General features: G+C 34.5%; 1 protein-coding gene across 2 annotated transcripts in view; it reads right to left on the reverse strand.

Moving 5' to 3' along the window:
• Positions 1–1,785: 1,785 nt before the first annotated feature.
• LOC106721059 (protein lozenge) overlaps positions 1,786–17,848 on the reverse strand; it is a 31,022-nt gene continuing 14,959 nt past the window's right edge. The window contains exons 4-6 of one of the 2 annotated variants that reach the window (XM_014515927.2): positions 16,819–16,983; positions 2,659–2,796; positions 1,786–2,433 (exon numbers count right to left, since the gene is read on the reverse strand). In XM_014515927.2, the coding sequence (XP_014371413.2) occupies positions 1,883–2,433; positions 2,659–2,796; positions 16,819–16,983 (854 nt within the window). In that variant the 3' untranslated portion in view covers positions 1,786–1,882. Of the gene's footprint in view, positions 2,434–2,658; positions 2,797–16,818; positions 16,999–17,848 lie in introns of both variants that reach the window. The other variant, XM_014515926.2, reaches the window with a different exon arrangement.

Genomic DNA, 17,848 nt, shown 5'->3' on the forward strand with positions numbered 1-17,848 from the left:
GGTAATAACCAACCAATTTGAAAAGAAGTTTAATATGGCCGCTTGTTTCCCAGATCTACAGTATATTATTTGACACAAATGACATCTGCGTTTGGGCGCATAATGTTCGAAAAATACTATTTTATTTTAGCTGATTTTACCCGTATTTTAACATATTAGTTATTACAAAGACTGTAAAGAACAACTAGTTTGTATTTTCTTCCTTATTTTGTATGAATACATGTGAATAAGTGCGTAGTTTCAGTACTTACGAGTGAAAGGTTATGTTTTTCTCATTTCGCTCACTACGGCTTTTACAACCGACGATACAGCAGTATACCATGTTTTATAAACTTTACCTTACTAAAACTGTAATATCAAAATATTTTTGCACAATTACAGCCACTAAGTACTCACAATTTTCGAAAAATAGCACGAATGTCAAACTTTGTTAGGGACAACCTAGGTTGTTTGTAGGGGACAACCTTTGTTCCAAACAAACGCCAAACCCTGGTACGCAGAAAGGGACGGAAGATAGTTATCCCTGTCTTTGTCACGTCACAGGAATTGTGTATAACTGTATCTCTCTCACTCACGGTATTATTATTACCGTGTCATAGACTTGCTATTGCCACTTTACCCTTGCCTTGCTTTCAAAGAGTAAGAAAGAGCTTGCCATGATGATACTCAATTTGTACTACCAAAAAATGTTAACCTCGATTCTCTCATTAAATATAAACGAGATTTTTATTAATATTTTAAACAGTACTGCACTATCTTATTTCTCATTTAAGTACATACTAGGTATTGATCAAATCAAAAAAAATCTTTAATGCCTTTTAGAATAAACGGAATTATAGATCCTTAATTATCTACAAAAAGGCAGTCGAAAATAATGTGAACGTATTTAGTGTCAAAAAAAATCTCAAGTTTTTTTTTTTCGGAATATACCCGTCTTGTATTGTCATATGCCATAAAACATACATTTTCTGTGCCAAAGTAGGTGTTAAATGTTTTGTGACTAACCGTGATAGCGGCGCGCTTCTGTTACCGGCCACTAAATAATCGTTTTTAATAATCCACTTCACCTATACAAAACTCCTCTTTCAAGAGGTCTAACCGTTGTATTCAAAATATTCAGACAAAATTTACATGGTACTCTTTTAGTGACCACCTAACGACTTTGAGTCTCATGTGTCTGAACAAAATCTGCTAGTTTAATCATTACATATCTTATCGTATCCCTTTCAGTCTAACCTTGCTTTATTTCATCCGCTGTTGCCAGGTCGCAGTTGAAAATGATTGAGTTGCTAGTATCAAAGAATCATTTTCACCCACCATCAGCAGGTATAAAACATCAAAATTTGGTATTTTATAGTCAAAATTTGGCGCTCCACATCTGTTGTGGGTTCCTAAACGAGGAAGTGGATATTGTCTCTCTCATCAACTAGTGTATCTGTCGAGTGTTAATCAGGCGATAAAGTGATCAAGCACCAGTTTTGCTGTAAAAAAGCATGGACATAGGTCTATGCAATCATCTTACGTACAGACCCGCCGAACACCTCTCTCTAAAATTGCTTTAGAAGTTAGCTGATTAGGCTGCAGGACATCATAATGGTATTAATATTCATACATCCAAACCTGCGTATATAAAAACGTACTCACATACCTCATTTTAGTTATAGGTATTTAAAATAAAACAAAAAGTCATTTGTAATTTTCTATTAGATTTACTTCATATCTAATTAATTAATACTTAACATCAAATTAATGTTTAACATTAATCGATTATATAATTAGCACTATTATATTTAAAATCTATCATTGATTGCAATTGGAATAACTATATCACAATATGTACAATGGAATGTTTTCTTTCTTAACATTTATAATTGTTGAACTGTCAATAAGGCCGCCACACTTCTTGATTGGAGGCACCATAGAGTCCATGTTTCACATCATCTGAAGCTTCACAAGTTTGCACAAGTCCGCTCGTTTCTCCCGCACCTTGCAACTCCGTCGTTATAGAGATCCCGCCATCGATGTCACTTATTTTTATTTCGCTAGGGATGTACTGTTCGATGTTATGTTTATCAGTAGAGCTGTGCAAATGAACATGTATTTGATTTTGATTGACGGTTGAGTATAGATTAGGAAGGATCATTTGTGGGTTTGGACTGATATAAGGCGTATGAGATTGCAGGCATGTTGGATTATTATTGATATTATTGTATTGGTAATTGTTGTAATTGTAGGTGTTTGTTGGCCAGGAGTTGTAATAGTTGGGTTCGCATCGGGGCTGTGCGGACATTGGTGCCGGCGTGTGGTTGGTCAGGGGTGGCTGGTTGAGGTCCGCTATCGCCGGACCGGGTAAGCTCGGGCTGCTCTTGTAGCTCGTACTCCCAGTCTGGAAGCCGCTGTAGTCCGTATGGCAGAGTGGCATTTCAGGTAATACTGAAAACATAAATACTCAATTAAGTACGGATTACTAATTAATTTATCATAACTTTTATGCAAAGTTAAATGTCTGACTTCGACATACATAAATACTAGATGGCGCTCAAAGTACCGAATGAAATGTTAAATGGAACTTGTTTACAAATACTTTCAGATTCTTATTTGTACTTTACACAAATGTTGTTATTTCAGATTGTACACAAATTAAAGGAGTAAAGTTACCTGTGGGTATATGAATCGGTGGATCCGGCTTATAGTAAGGAGGCTGCAAAGGTACGCTGCCGTACGTCGGGTATACACTGGCTGTTGAGGGGTAGCCAGTGTTCCACTCGCTCGCGCCGAGAATGTTACCGCTGCCTTCTGGAAATTAAAAATATATCGCTTCATAAATATTTGAATCAAATAAAGCGAAACAGCTAGGCTAAGATTTCAGGGTTGTCGTTATGCAAAAGTACGCCACCAGAAGATAATGATGTCTTGACACAACAAAATTAAACTTGACTTGTAATAAAAACCGTGTTTCTTTAATTCAACAGATTGGGTCTTCTATCAGCCATTGTCAATGACGGGTTTTTTAATGGAGGTCACGTGTGCGGAACTAGCACAACGCACGTTTCGGGATTGCCGGCTGATTCACGCCTTAACGCTTGCCATACAACGAAAGTCGGGTCAAGTATACAACAGAAATTATGCATACAATCGTTGTTGTAAAATTATTCGATGTGTTATGGGTTCGATGTGCTTTAAAGTTTGTAATTATGTCCACGAAGGACACAGTGATCTACAATGGATCGACAATATGGTCAAGGTTGTCAAATAATCAATCCAAGCCAAGTTAGTGTACATTAAGTATGACATTTCCTAAATAAATGATTAATAATTAAACGATTTTGCGAGTCAGTATTTGTGGTAATTCCCTTGGCGTTAACTTAAATAAGTAATCTACCTGCCTGCGTCGCTTAGCGGAATATTTTTCAATTCCAACATAAGTGACAAATTCTATGTAACAACATGAATATTTTTATGTAAGATATTTTACTTAATAAACTATAACGGGGAACGATTCTAGTCCAAATATGGATGTGCATGCTAAAAAAATATTAGTTTATCATAAATAAATATATTTTTTAATTAAATCAAAAGTTATCTTCGTGTTAATATTTCGAACTATCTCAATTGCTAACGAAAATTCAAACATTTTCCTGTTGAACAATTTACTGATAAACATAAGAAAATGTACGAACACAACTTGAATTTATTATTTTGGCGTTTTAACATACAATTTTATTTCGGTCAATAAAAAAAAGGGTAATGTACTGCTGCACATTTACGATTTTTGCTGACACTCTTATGAATAAATAATTTATGACGTTATGTGTTTTTCGACATTTCATGATAAAATTATAAAGTACTTTTACCTCAAGCTGTATTTATAGTTTCTATTAAATTACGGGTACATCATTACTAGTACCTTTATGCATTTAAACATTCGCATTTAAAATATTAGTTAATTAGATGATTAGCCTTAATTCGAATCGAATTTTCATGAATAATAATTTAATAAGAAGTGTTAGTATTTGAATACGTAAATACACACTGAATTAACAATGAAATGAGTCAGCAAGAGTCAATCATTGGTGACGTTTCAGATCCTATAATTCGCAATGTGTACGTGCCACACCTCATGTGCCCCTCAAATATACATACAAAGCTTACAACTTACAACTGACCGAATTAACATAATTTTCTTTTATAAATGTTTACTCTGTAGACAATTGCACACAAAGTGCTGGGGAATAATAGCTTCTATAACAAAAGCAACAAGGATGAGAGTAACTAAGAAGTCATTGTTCTATATTTTTTATTCTAATATATGTGTAATATATATCCTAGTGTTTAAATGTTGTGCTCAATTTGTTGAGATAGTTTGATTCAATGAATTAGATTCAATGAATCATAGTAAACATTATTTTTTATCCTTACTACGGAATGGTATATTTATATTGAGGTTGACTTGCTGTGTATACATCGAGTTCTTCAAAAACATTATGTAGTTATCATATAATATTTATGTTACGTTGATCTTGAAATATTTAAGCACCCATTAATAATCCACCATTGATAGTTTGTTTGTCGACAGGTCCCTTCTTTCATTAGTTAATAAAGCACGCCATGCAATTTGTTTGGCGTCCGAAATATTTAAGATTGACCTGTTGACATCAAATCAACCGGCATTTAAAAGTTAACTTCCAACACAGTTTCTGTCCTATTTATATAAATGTAAATAAAATAGTAAATCGTCATTTTCCTACAAAACAGTGACGCAAACGAAAGGCAACGGTATTTCCCGCATAAGTAATGAACTGTCCGCTCTGATGTAAAATGTTCCGATTGAAAACGTAGAATTATAATTGTAATGCGTCTGACGCGTTACTACGGTTATTGTTACGATTTAAATGCGACGGATTTTCCACGAACACACTGAAATTTGTCATTTTTAATTGGATTTTCTGATCCGAGATAATGTGCGAGTCGGTACAGCTGGTTACTCGCTAATAAATAATTATGTAAACTCATCTGCAAGTGTAAGTAAAGATAGCAATTCGTTATTTCCCACGATTATTTTAAAGTAGCTCCTAACTACTTATAATCGTGGGTTTCCAACATATTTTGTAGACATATTTCGTACCATTGGCGTCGATGATCTAAGCTAGGTCTGTGGGGGGTTGGGGCAGCCACCATTAATATGGTTACTCTTATTCGAAGTAGGTTTCATATTTTTTTTACATTTTTTAATTTTTTTGGGTTGTGGGCAGATGCACCTTCTTATGCCCCCTGGCGACCCCATGCGCTTTACTTCTTCATTCCCTTTAAAAAAAAAAAAAAATGAAATAACAATTACATTTATATATAGAGGTTAAAAGATATGGCAGAGGAAAAATTGACAATGGCACGGGAGCAGATTTTTCAGTATGAAAAAGTATGAATATGGAAAAGAACTAATTGAAATTAACTTGATACTTGTCTCAGAAATATCTGCTAATAGTGAATAATTAGTTACGAAATAAAATTTCCAGTTGACAATTCTTGCAATGGTGACTCAGAACCAGTTTCATCGTAATCCATAACGTTTACGCATCAATGCAAAAAGGTCAAACATTATATAAAAAAAAAAGAATAATTTTAAACTATTACAACAAAATAACATTTGGCTTTATAAAGATTTATGACGTTCTGCATATCATAGTTTAAAATATATTAACGAAACATCGAATTAATCGGTGCTATTTGAAATGCAAAAGTGTTTTCGCTAATGATTTTCAGTGGCGCTGGCGCGAGCCGGCTTCGAACCTGAACGAATCCACTTCATTTTGCGGTGCGGCCGCTCACCGTTCCTAATTTAGTGCGCTCGTACATGAAATTAAAATCGTTTAAATGTATAAATGAGATACGCACTTAATAAATATTTAATTAGGTGTCTAAATAAAAGCGCGTAGCCCGTGGCGCTGCTGCGGTCCGATGCGATTTTGTCATGAAATTATCCCGCGTTCGAAACTTGCTGTGACTTTGACGTCGAATTAAAATATTTAAATTAGATTTTGAAAACATTTCCATCATTGAAACTGAAGTCAATACTTCATTCTATAGACTAAAAAGGGATAACTTATACAATGGATACCTTCTTCTTTTAGCAAAGGTTCCTCTTTTCTTATACTTACAGAAAAACAACCTGTCTATATATGCTATCTGTCTCTATCCTAATTTGTTTTCAATGATATGAAGAAATATTAATGTGTTCATTAATTTAAATCTATAACAACACAAAAAGAACTTTAGCACGATATTTATTTAATTATGATTGCCTATCACGCTTGCTTTACTTTCCTGTTATGAAAGCTGTTGGTAGCTATACAGCACAGACAGGGCGCCTAGGCCTGCCGCTGACGTGGGATAATTACCGCCCCCCAGGCCTCGCACACTCGCCCCCTCTGCCCGCTTTCGACGTAGGTAATGTCATATTAACATTCACACCTAGGCCGTCAAAACATCGCACCGTCGCTCCGTCCTCCCGTTAAACGATATCGTAATAAATGAAAACAATACAAGCTTAAATCATATTCATTTTAACGGATTATCGATATAGTATTTTTTTATAATCGATTTTATAGAACTAACATGTACATTTAATGGAGTCAAATAGCTCTTTTTAGTCGGTTAACACTTTAACCTTTAGAAGGTCCTTAATTAAATGCTTTAAGTGCTATTATTACTTTTCTCTGTCTCTCAGATCTTTTTTTCTTTGATAACTTTATGGATTTACGTAAATATGTCACTAATGCTGATAATACTTAGTAAGTTTACATATATTGTTGAGTAATTGCTGTGTCTATTTGTTAGTTATGATAATATGTTGTCTGTTCTTAAGTCTAACCATTTATGTTAGTATCAATTTTGGTATGTAATTATAAAGTAAATTTTTAGGTTACTTTATTAAAATAATTAATCACTATTTAGGTGCCGCGCTGAAGCTACATTAGCGCGTCAATTGAAACTTGTCGACTACAAATACGTCTCTTGGCCAATCAAAGGCGTTGATTAGAGGGGCGGGGAGTGGGGGGTGGTGAGTAATTAGCCTCCTTTGATCACGCCGCGCCTGTTCTTGTTACACACATTTCATGTACGCAAATCATGTGGTAAACAATTACCTTAGCTGGTGTTACGTTCAACACTACAGTTTGTGGAACACATTATATTAGCCAAAATTATGGAATGGATAAGACTGTACGTCTTTACACACCCGGTAGCTGAAAGAAAAAGATTTGATTGGGTGTTTGTTTGCATGACGGAAAAGGCTCCCAAACTACTGAATCAATTTGAAAAATTCTTTCACTTTTGGGAACTTACACTGCCCCGAGTGACATAGGCTATATGTATTACTAGATTTTATATAATTCCGTGGAGACGACGTCGCGATCAACTGCTAGTTAAGATTTCAAGAGTGTTTTTGAATAACAACAGTTTGACAAGGCAATCAAAATTCAAATGTAATGATGGTGAGGGTCTGTCCTTTCGTAACTACAAATCTGACTTAAGTGTTTTAAAAACCACTCATACATTGCTTTCAAGATGTGATTGTATTTTATACCAATGTACATTTTGTTAAAGAATAATTTATCCCTGTTTATTTAAAAATGCAGGTCAGGTAAAGCCTTAAAATAAGAAATTGATAAAAAGAAATAAAACCATATGATTGCATATTTCACTGAAGCTTTATAAATCTCAGTTAGGCGATGTAAGAATATTCTCACCCTCTCGGATCTCGTCTCGTTGTTTTGTTAGGTTTTTGTTGCTGATCATTTACATCGTAACTCGGCGTAATTCGATACCTCCTGCGAGAGACGGCCGTGGAGATGACGAGCCGATGAAAATGGACTGACTACCGATTATAAGGGGAATTGTTTTACGTTCCATGATAAAAGTTATTTGACATTTTAACAGTGTTAAATTATATTAGATGCGATTTGAATTTTTGCTTTATAATTTAATTTATTTCAGTGTGATGAACTGAAAGAAAAGAATGGACACTTCATAAATCTATATATAAAAGAAAGTTGTGGTAGTAACACTATTTATAAATCAAAATTGGTCGAACTGACTTGGCCGAAAATTGATGGGGAGGTAGCTTAGAACTAGGAGACGGACATAGGAACTTTTTTGTCTTGTGTTCATTTTTTTTTATTTCGCGCAGACGAAGTCGCGGGTAAAAGCTAGTAAGTGTATATATTTTTGGTTAAATTCATAATTCACTGAAATAATTTTGCCCATTAAAAATCATCATACAACGACATGTGCAGGCAATATAACATTTTTATTATTAACCATATTGCATAGCATTGTGCAGGATGATTGAATTCAATATAAATAAATCTAATATATAAAATTCTCGTGTCACAGTTTTCCTCACCGTACTCGTCCGAAACGGCTTGACCGATTCCCATGAAATTTTGTGAGCATATTCAGTAGGTCTGAGAATCGGCCAACATCTATTTTTCATTTTTTTTAACTGCGCGCGGTCGGTGTCGCGGGCGACAGCTAGTAAGTATTATAAAATAGTGCATTACGAAATGTTAGACTATAATGTCCTCCATTCTTTTAAACATTGTTATTTATCAAGAGATACACGACTTATTTCTACGATTTATGTACATTGAAGTTATTATGAATCTCAAACGGTAATATTGTCTGGCTCAGTGCGTCAGATTCTTAAGACACGTTCGCTGTGGATAATATAACTCGCTGATATTGCAGCTGTGGCCACGAAACGACCGATTTTGAATCGTAATTTTAAAACTTTTTTTCTAATGAATACAAACATTTTTGTTTGAGCGTCACTGTCGCAGTTAATTTGCGCTTAACCGGACCAGACAAAACGTCTAAGTCCATTCCCCGTAATGTACCAATGTGTTGTTCTATTTGCTTTCAAAATTAAGGTTGAAACTGGTACATGCCTAAGATTTTAAGGTTAGTATGTAACATGGCAATTATAATATGACATTTGAAGTTCAGCGTGTAAATACTAAATATGTTTGTATTTTCCATTTTGAAAATTAGCTAGTCTGCAAGTTATACTTTTAAAGAAGAACATTTGTGTTAAAAAAAAAAAATAAACACATAATGTTGTCAATTTAATTTTAGATCTGAAGAAACAATTAATGTATGTTAAATGTCATAGAAGTTCCGTTACATACTCTGTCATATAAGTATACGCATACTTCGTGGCTCCACCGGAGGTATTGTTACACGGAATGGATCCAGGCGATTGACGATCGTTGATACAGGCGGCCGATCGCGTAACATTATCCCCGGTCCACGCGATACGCGGGCTAGCGTTACCTATCACATCTCCTACCTACAGCCTGTACTCACATCTACTCACACACCGTTAAAACGACGAACTAATATTAATTATCATACGTAATCTTGCGGAACTGGAATTGATACTTTGATCTGTTTTATTTATTCGTGCTTAAACATTGACACGTACCACTTCATAGATGGTATTTTGTGAAGCACTGAAAGAAGAAAATAGGATGATGTAAGATTACTAGTAACTGACAAACATGAAATATCGAAGCCAAAGAGCTGTGCCAAAATTATGTTCATAAATGAAATTAACAGTATTAATTATTTTTGCAAGACTTTTTCTTTAAATTTAAATAGCCATAATTGTAGCTACTCTGGTCTAGTAGTCATTCTAGCTAGGCTAGTGGTCATAGTCGTATGAATGGTTAGAGCGGTTAAAGTGAGCAGTAACCCTACTTCACCGTAAGCCCGTGGGCCAAGAGGTACTCGCGTACCTTCTCACGAGGATAATCAAATTATTGTCGAGTCAAGGGGCACGCGTGTACTTATTTACAACTAACCTAGGTCTATGTCATTTCTCTGACATGTTTAAATGTTAAATGAAATTTAGAAAAGTATAGTAAAATAGCAAAAGAAGTGTTGTTATTTGTTATCTATTGTAAAAATCATGATTTTTTTTATTAAATTAAATTCCTATATATTAATACATTCGGATATGTGTACGTTAAAGGATGATAGTACTATTAAAAAAGTGTACCTTCTTAAGGCATAAACAATGTTTTTTCGCAAACATCGAGCTAACGCCAACAGACAGCGTAGTAGCTTTTGATTGTAAATGATTGTACGAGAAAGGCTTACACATCGAAGTGTTTGAACACACAATTTACTTGCTACATCCCGCTCCTCCGTTAAAGGATTAGTGCGAGCGAAGGGGAGCGCGTCTACACGATGCTATCTGATACGTATTTTCCTCCAAAGGATACGGCTATACGTGATTCGGTACGTTTTTTTCGTGCGTTGAATTATTTGTAAGGTTTCGTTATGTGTCGCTCATTACAGTACAAGCGCGTATCCTGCCGCGACCGCAAATGCGCCGCATTACTCGGACGCACCTGATCTCGAAGATATAACGATCAGCTCCTTTAATGCTTCAATTTGAGATACGTGATCGCTACTATAGAAGCTCCACGTTACACTTTAGGGATCAGCTTTGAAATACAAATTATTTATATGATTGGTTTGATTTTCTTGATATAAACAAAAATGTCGTTAGGTGACTTTATTTTGTTAAAAAAGTTGTATGTTTTTGTGTAAAATGTGTCATCTGTCATAATGTGTTAGGCTTATTAAGTCTAATTCGTTCACATTAGTGTTTTAAAGCGGATGCTTTCGACGACCATCGTCGGTCGAGATCTGCGGTCAGCGCGTTTACGACTGCACTTACGAATTCATCGCAAATGCGTGAAAACCGAGCCAAACGGAAAATAGTGAACGAATCTAATGACCGGGGAAAGTCGAAATAAGCTGAATTATAAAGAAGACATTGTTCAGCGGCGCGACTCTTATCGGATAGCTCTAATGGATGGAAACTTTCGTAGCAGTTGTTTTTAGGATGGAATAAATTGTAGCACAAAGATAATTTCATTATTCTTGAATTTAAAAAAATCATTTTCGTGTTTAAGCTTAGCAGTTTAAAAAGCTTTAAGTTTAAACTCAATAATCGTCACAACAAATCCATAAATACTATTGAATAAAAAAACTGTACCCATAAGTTCTGAAATGAATGTCTTATAAGTAGACCGGGCGGCGGGTGCGAGGCTGAATGTCCAGCTTATCCAGAAGCTGTGGTTTGCGGCTGGGAGCTTAATTCCACCCGCAGAGCCACGCCTTACATTTTAATAGTTTTAATGGGTCAAGAAAGCTCATCGATATTGGATAAGTGCTTTCGTCGTCTTTCCGTCCAGCTATCGACATAATTTGGTTTTTTGTTGTTCGATCTATTGCGGCATCCTTTCACAACAATATGAAGACATTTCTAAATTATACTTCCAATTTTGAAACATAATAATATTAAATTTTAATGCGAAGATTGATTTATGGATCATATTTTGATTTTATAGCATTTTAAATTATCGTCGTATATCAGTGGATAGAAAGAATGGAGGCTGAAAAGGACTAAATGTAAACCTTTCATTCGTAGCCTTCAAAAATGTTCGAAACGATCAGTTGAGTGTTTGAAAAATTTAATGAAATGTTTTAGTGTGCTGAAAATCTTATGGTATGGTATAATTAGTACCTAAAACTAAACACATATTTTACTGATTCCAAACTACAAAACCGCCCCTGGTTTTCAAGTTTGCAGTCGGGTAAATTCTGTATTTATTGCCTCAGGAAATGTGAATGAAGCGCGCGTGCGAGGTGTCCGTTATGTCCGCATGTGCTAACCATGATGTCTAGACAAATTCTTGGATAAAATTTACTAAAATAATTATTGTTAAACTAGCTTTTGACCGCGACTTTATCCGCGCGGAATCAAAAAAACTTAATTTATAGCCTATGTATTCTTCCTGATTATAATCTAGATATAAGTCAATTTTCAGCGAGATCTGTTGAGCAGTTCTAGGAGATACGTAATAACAAACCGAACATTCGCATCTATATATATAAAAGAAAGTTGTGTTAGTTACACCATTTATAACTCAAGAACGGCTGAATCGATTTGACTGAAAATTGGTGGGCAGGTAGCTTAGAACCAGGAAACGGACATAGGATACCCCCGTTTTACCCCGTTTTCTTTCTTTTTTTTTTTTTATTTCGCGCGGACGGAGTCGCGGGTAAAAGCTAGTTTATAATATAAGTAAGATGTAGGAACAGGAAAATCGTATAGTGACATCTAAGAATCAAATAAATAAAAAATCTAGCTAGAGTAGATAATTTAAATTGAGATCAAAATTTTTCAAACCCTCAAAATTTATATAAGTTTACCAACAGCATTAATTTACTAACACTCAATATCTAACAAAACCTCAGTTAATACTTTTCTTCGTTATTTTAGATGTCCGTCGGTTACAGAGAGGATCTGGCGACAGTGTGCAAGCGATGGCGCACGAAGGCGGCTAATCCACGCTCGCTTATTGCATACCACAGTAGCATACGGATTGAAACCGCAGCTATTGCCCCTCGATTTCTGCAGCCCCATCGATCCATAGATTCGTTATCAAATTTTCACACGGGCTCACGCCATTGCTCCAAGATCGACTCTATTTGTGTAAGTCAAACCGCAGGCCTACACACCGACGCCAATACGAAATCGATTATCGCCTCGAATGTTCTATTTCATCGTACAATGCTTGCTTAAGCTGATTTTTCAATGTAATATTCTAAAGGTGCCGCATTGTATTAAGAAATTGAGATTATATCAAAGACTCTCGTATTCGATTTCTGTGTGGTAGCGCGTCAGTAGCCAATCATGGCGCCCGAGATTTTATTGATCATCTAAATTGATCAATCAAATCAAAAACGCTGTACCGGAAATAAGGTGCGATGCGCGATTACACTGACCATTGGCTGTAAGAGATAGTATTTTAAAAATCGATTTTAAATCGTACAGTGGTTTCGATCACTTTTAATGTTTCTTATCCGACGTTGTGTATTTAATGTTTCTTGCGACGATGTCTTCATGTCTTGATCTGCCAGTAGCTATTCTATTAAATGGATAATTTAAATGTAATAATTTTACGGCGATAACATTTGGTTAATTAATTTTGTGCCACGACTTTGGTTAATGAATGTTTCACTGATTTTCGATTCAATTGAAGAAGATGATATCTAGATGAACAATAAATTTTGATTTGCAGCCTCTGAACATTTCATAGCTCTATGGCCAGCGTTGATACGCTGTTGCCGTAATGACATTGTGCCGGCGCGGGCGTCGGTTTTTTCTCGGGATCGCATTTGAAGTTATTGTTATTATTTTCTCTCGTAAGCCATCCCGAGGTTGATGGCCTGATTCTCTCGGCACGATTCGTCTCCAGATTTCATTTGTAGACGTCAAGTCAATATTTAACACTTCTCTCCTTAGAAAAATTGTTTTTGACTATAAATGAGACGTCAATTTATTTTTACGAAATATTTTATAAATTTTCAAACTTTACTTTAAGAAAATCCTTATGTAATTCGTAGAAATTACAAGAAACATTGTAGTTAATATTACCACAACTTTTGATACTGTATTATAAATGAGAATAATCTATAAAAAATATCAAATAAAATTAACAACATTGGCTATTAAACGTAATAGATAAAGTTGTTTATCGTTAATAGACGCAGTAAAGGTGTTGATACAATCGATCAAGCAAGGTGTTCCATCAACGCAAATAATGGGATGGTTCCGATTGTCTGCGGACCCTTCATGATTACGTCCCTGTATTGCCTTGTCCCGCATATAAGGTAAGGCTACTAATACACTTGTGTTAGGCCTTTTGTATTATATTCAAATGTATTATCTAACTATATACCAAAATATTTACCTAATTCGAAAATATATTGTCTATCTTTAACAACTCTTCTTTGTATGTACCTATTTAGGATTAAATGTAAAAAAAAAATTAAGTATAAAAGTAAATGTATCTTGATTTTTAGCGACAACAATAAAAATATTTTTATTCATTTAATAACATGCCATTAGGTGCTTTACCGAAAAGAGTAACGATCAAAGAACTGACAGTTTTGCAAAATCCGCATCCGAAATTACATTTATCACCTTTTCTGATAACAAACGATGATCACTGAACATTAGTCGTAACGGATATTGTTTCCATAAGAATCGTTATTGTTCGGTCTTTTATATTGTTACACTCTAGTGTTACTAAGTCCTTAGCTAAAATACGGAATTCGGTAGTTATCATATTATTCGGTACAGATGCACTGTGGTTCGTCATCTTGAATGACGAACTATATTTTTGAATTTCGCGGTTCGTCTATACAGGTTTAATGTAGGTAGTTCGAATCATTTTTATTCTCTTCGCACAAGTAGGTAGATTGAAATCCCTCACCGCTACAGTGGGCGCGGGGCCTACGGGGTCTTGTGCGCGTACAGTGAAACGGCAGACTTCAGTGTTAGCATCGGAAGTCGACGGGTGTAAGTAAAAGAGCACATCGTATGTGTCGATTATTTAGCGTACAGGGTCGTTAAGTTTACGGTTTCGTGTTCAATTGAAGCGGTGTATCGGGTGCATCAAGATTGCAGCATCGCTGACGCCTTTAGACTGTATGACAGTGAATTATTTGACTCGACTGACACCGACAGAATGACCAGGCACCTGCAGGCGGTGAAAGGGGCATCGAGTTGGTAAGTGCCATTTTATATACATACTTACAATATTACGCCAACCCTCGCAACGCGTAGTTTAAGAGTGGTTGTGTCGCGGGACCCGAACCCGTCGTGTACGTTACACATATACCCAATTCAAAAGCTAAATCAAACATCAATTATTTCCGACAACTTTTTATAGATTGTAGTTATTTAAATGGAAATAGGACTTCACTACAACCTCGTCTCGTCACGTCTCGTAATTGTTTTGAGTAAAGTCGGTCCACAGATAAATTACAGTTAACTACGTTAATATACAATTACGGAGATATCCAGGCCCACTGTGAATCAGAAAAGTTAAATTTAAAATTCAATCAGCACCTTTTGGGGATTTTAGTTGGATCGAATTCGTTATTTAACATCAATGCTTATTGATGTAGCAAGTTATTCATCTTCACAAATAAAAAGGCTAAAAGCGACTATGTACCAAATAAACTGGCAAGTTTAATTGTAAACTTAATTTGCTTATACTTACCTACTTTGGAGATTTTTTTAAGTTGTTTTAACGTTACATGTATAGCAATGTTAACTCATTTGGTAACGTTATATTTTTTTTTTGTGAAATTTTTTTTTTAACATTATTTAAAATTATTGTTTATTTAACATTTTATTATTCCAAACATTTATAAACATTATAGCACGAATTGCATAATCGCATAGCCTTCCGTGTGTCAAGGGTCTAAGACAGAGAGAAGCGTTGTCAGCAATGGGCTGACAACAGAGAAATGGGCGCACGTCATTAGCATGAACACAGTTTCACGCTCCTCTGATTAAAGTCGCCGCCGTGATTATTTTGTACGCTCTTGCTTACGGAAATATCAAGTAATATACCTAGCTTTTTTCTATAACTTGATTTCTTTTATGGTTCACAATATGAGTAGTAAAATACATTGAGCATAATATATTGTATCTACATTTATGATCCATTTTGAAGTATTAAAATTAGCATTAAATTTTATATGTCAGGTCTTTCATATTGTAAAGCCTTCAGTCAATAAGAAGTACGTAATAAGTTTGTAGTTGAGTTCCGTTAATTGTGATTGTGAGTTGAATTATAGTATTACGTGTGCTAATTTTCAATTCAGAGCTCTTTTATGCTGTGTTTTAGTACTTATTAGCCTCGCTTTCCGGTTAGCTTTGACTTTAAGTGTACAGATATAAAAAGTGTTGAGTATCAAATTTTTCTTATTAAATTCCATATTTGACTGATAATATAAACCCTGCCTGCCGACTAAATTGAGTTAATTATAATTTATTCACACGAAACAATGTTAAATAAAGTTAAGAACTAAGGGTGCGAAACATGATTGTTTTCGGGCATTCTAGGTACAGAATTTCATTTGAGATGTTCATTAATTATATTGAAAACTTTTAATTAAAAAGTTACTGATTAGAAAATTAAATTAAATTATACGTTATGACTTATTTTATATTATAAATTAAAATTCCTAAATGCGTTAAATTTTAACGTGCGTCAGCTTATTGTATTGTTACCTAAAAACGAAATGCGTTAATGATTGTAGAACTTAGTCATAATTATGACTAAGTTTATAAGGTAAAATTTTAAATTAATTACCAGTAGTAATTATCTGTAATTTATTACAATACTGTTACTGCAACAGTATAAGTAGGCAAGAATTGTTAAATATTAATCGATATTCAAAATCCATAACTATAAAAATCATTACATTTAAAAATCCTATAGTGATAATATGATTTTTTAGTTTCACGATAGAAAAAAATACAAGGCCACTAATTCCCTAATCATTTCCAATAATTCCCTATTAAGTAATTGTACATTTTAAATATATATTACATACAGACTGTTTTTTGCTTACATACAGATTGTATGTTGTAGAGAATTTGAAATATTTTTTGCAGGTTTTGTTTTATTTCATGTTAATTGTTTTCTATCATGAATTCAATAGTAACAGAAGGGCACTTTTTCCACTAGGCAGCTTCCTAGCTGCGTTCGCTAGGTCGCGTTTAACTGTCTGTGTAAAAGTCGCGCGTCCCATTGACACCACTGCTACATAAAATGACGGTCGCGATTTTGTGGAAAATGCGTCTAAAAACGTTCATCTGCCTTCAAGATAAAAAGGCGTTATATACTGTCGAAGAGAAATATTGTATTGTACATTACTAACCTCCACTAGGTATAGTGGCGTTGGTTTTGTATTCCCGTTCCTCGTGCGAGAGGGTCCGCAAACTCCTCGATGTTGGGTTCTTGTACTCTTCGCGGAGAGGCAGCGGTGGACACGAGATGAACTGCCGGTGGAAGTCTATTGTTCTGTGCGTAGATACATTTGTACCTGGTGACAGATAACCTTTATTTCAATGTTAGGTAAATTAATAATAACATTCTCAGACATATTTGTCAAGTTGAATTTTATATCATTGCATATTTTACGTTATTATGTGACTAACACATTGTAATTATGAAATATCACAATACTAGCTGTACCTATTGTACCTACAACAAAAAAACATTGTAAAATTTTTGCCTAATTTGTAATTACATTTCCTGTTTCAAAATAAATAGCATCGTGTCAATCAACTTATTAGACAGAAAAGGTGCGTTTTTTTACAGAGGGACCAAAATGGCGGAACCCTGCTTAAAAGGCACCGACGCAATTATTTTGGTTCCCGTTCGAATTGAAAAAGTGTGCACATAATTAGCTCTATGAGTTTATACAAAGCAACGAAATGTATCGATACCGCAATTATATTTTGAAATCGACGCAAACAAATGCAGCCGGTTAATTATCGACGTAAATAAATAATACTAGGGATGTGCTTTTTATCGATAAAATATTGTTGAAGTAAACTATTAATAAATTATTATATATGAAATAATAAATTAGGTGTACATATTTACCTACATGTATATGTACATATTATGTACACCTTATTTATTAATTATTTTAGTTAAGTGAATTTAAGTCTTTCAATTGCTTAGCTTGAACTGAAGAGAGCTGGCGATATTTGAAAAAGAAAATGTTGGTAATTAACAGTATCTTGTCTTAAATACATAATTAAACTTAAACACTGTGTATTTAGTTAAAAGTAAACATTTTTACTATAATAGTATTTAGAGATGGTTCTATCGAATAATTTATACTAATATTCATAGAATAAAAATCGACGACGAAAATATATTTCCTTTTGTCAAAGTAT

This window comes from Papilio machaon, chromosome 15 (genome assembly GCF_912999745.1).
Source record: "Papilio machaon chromosome 15, ilPapMach1.1, whole genome shotgun sequence".
NCBI lineage: Eukaryota > Metazoa > Arthropoda > Insecta > Lepidoptera > Papilionidae > Papilio > Papilio machaon.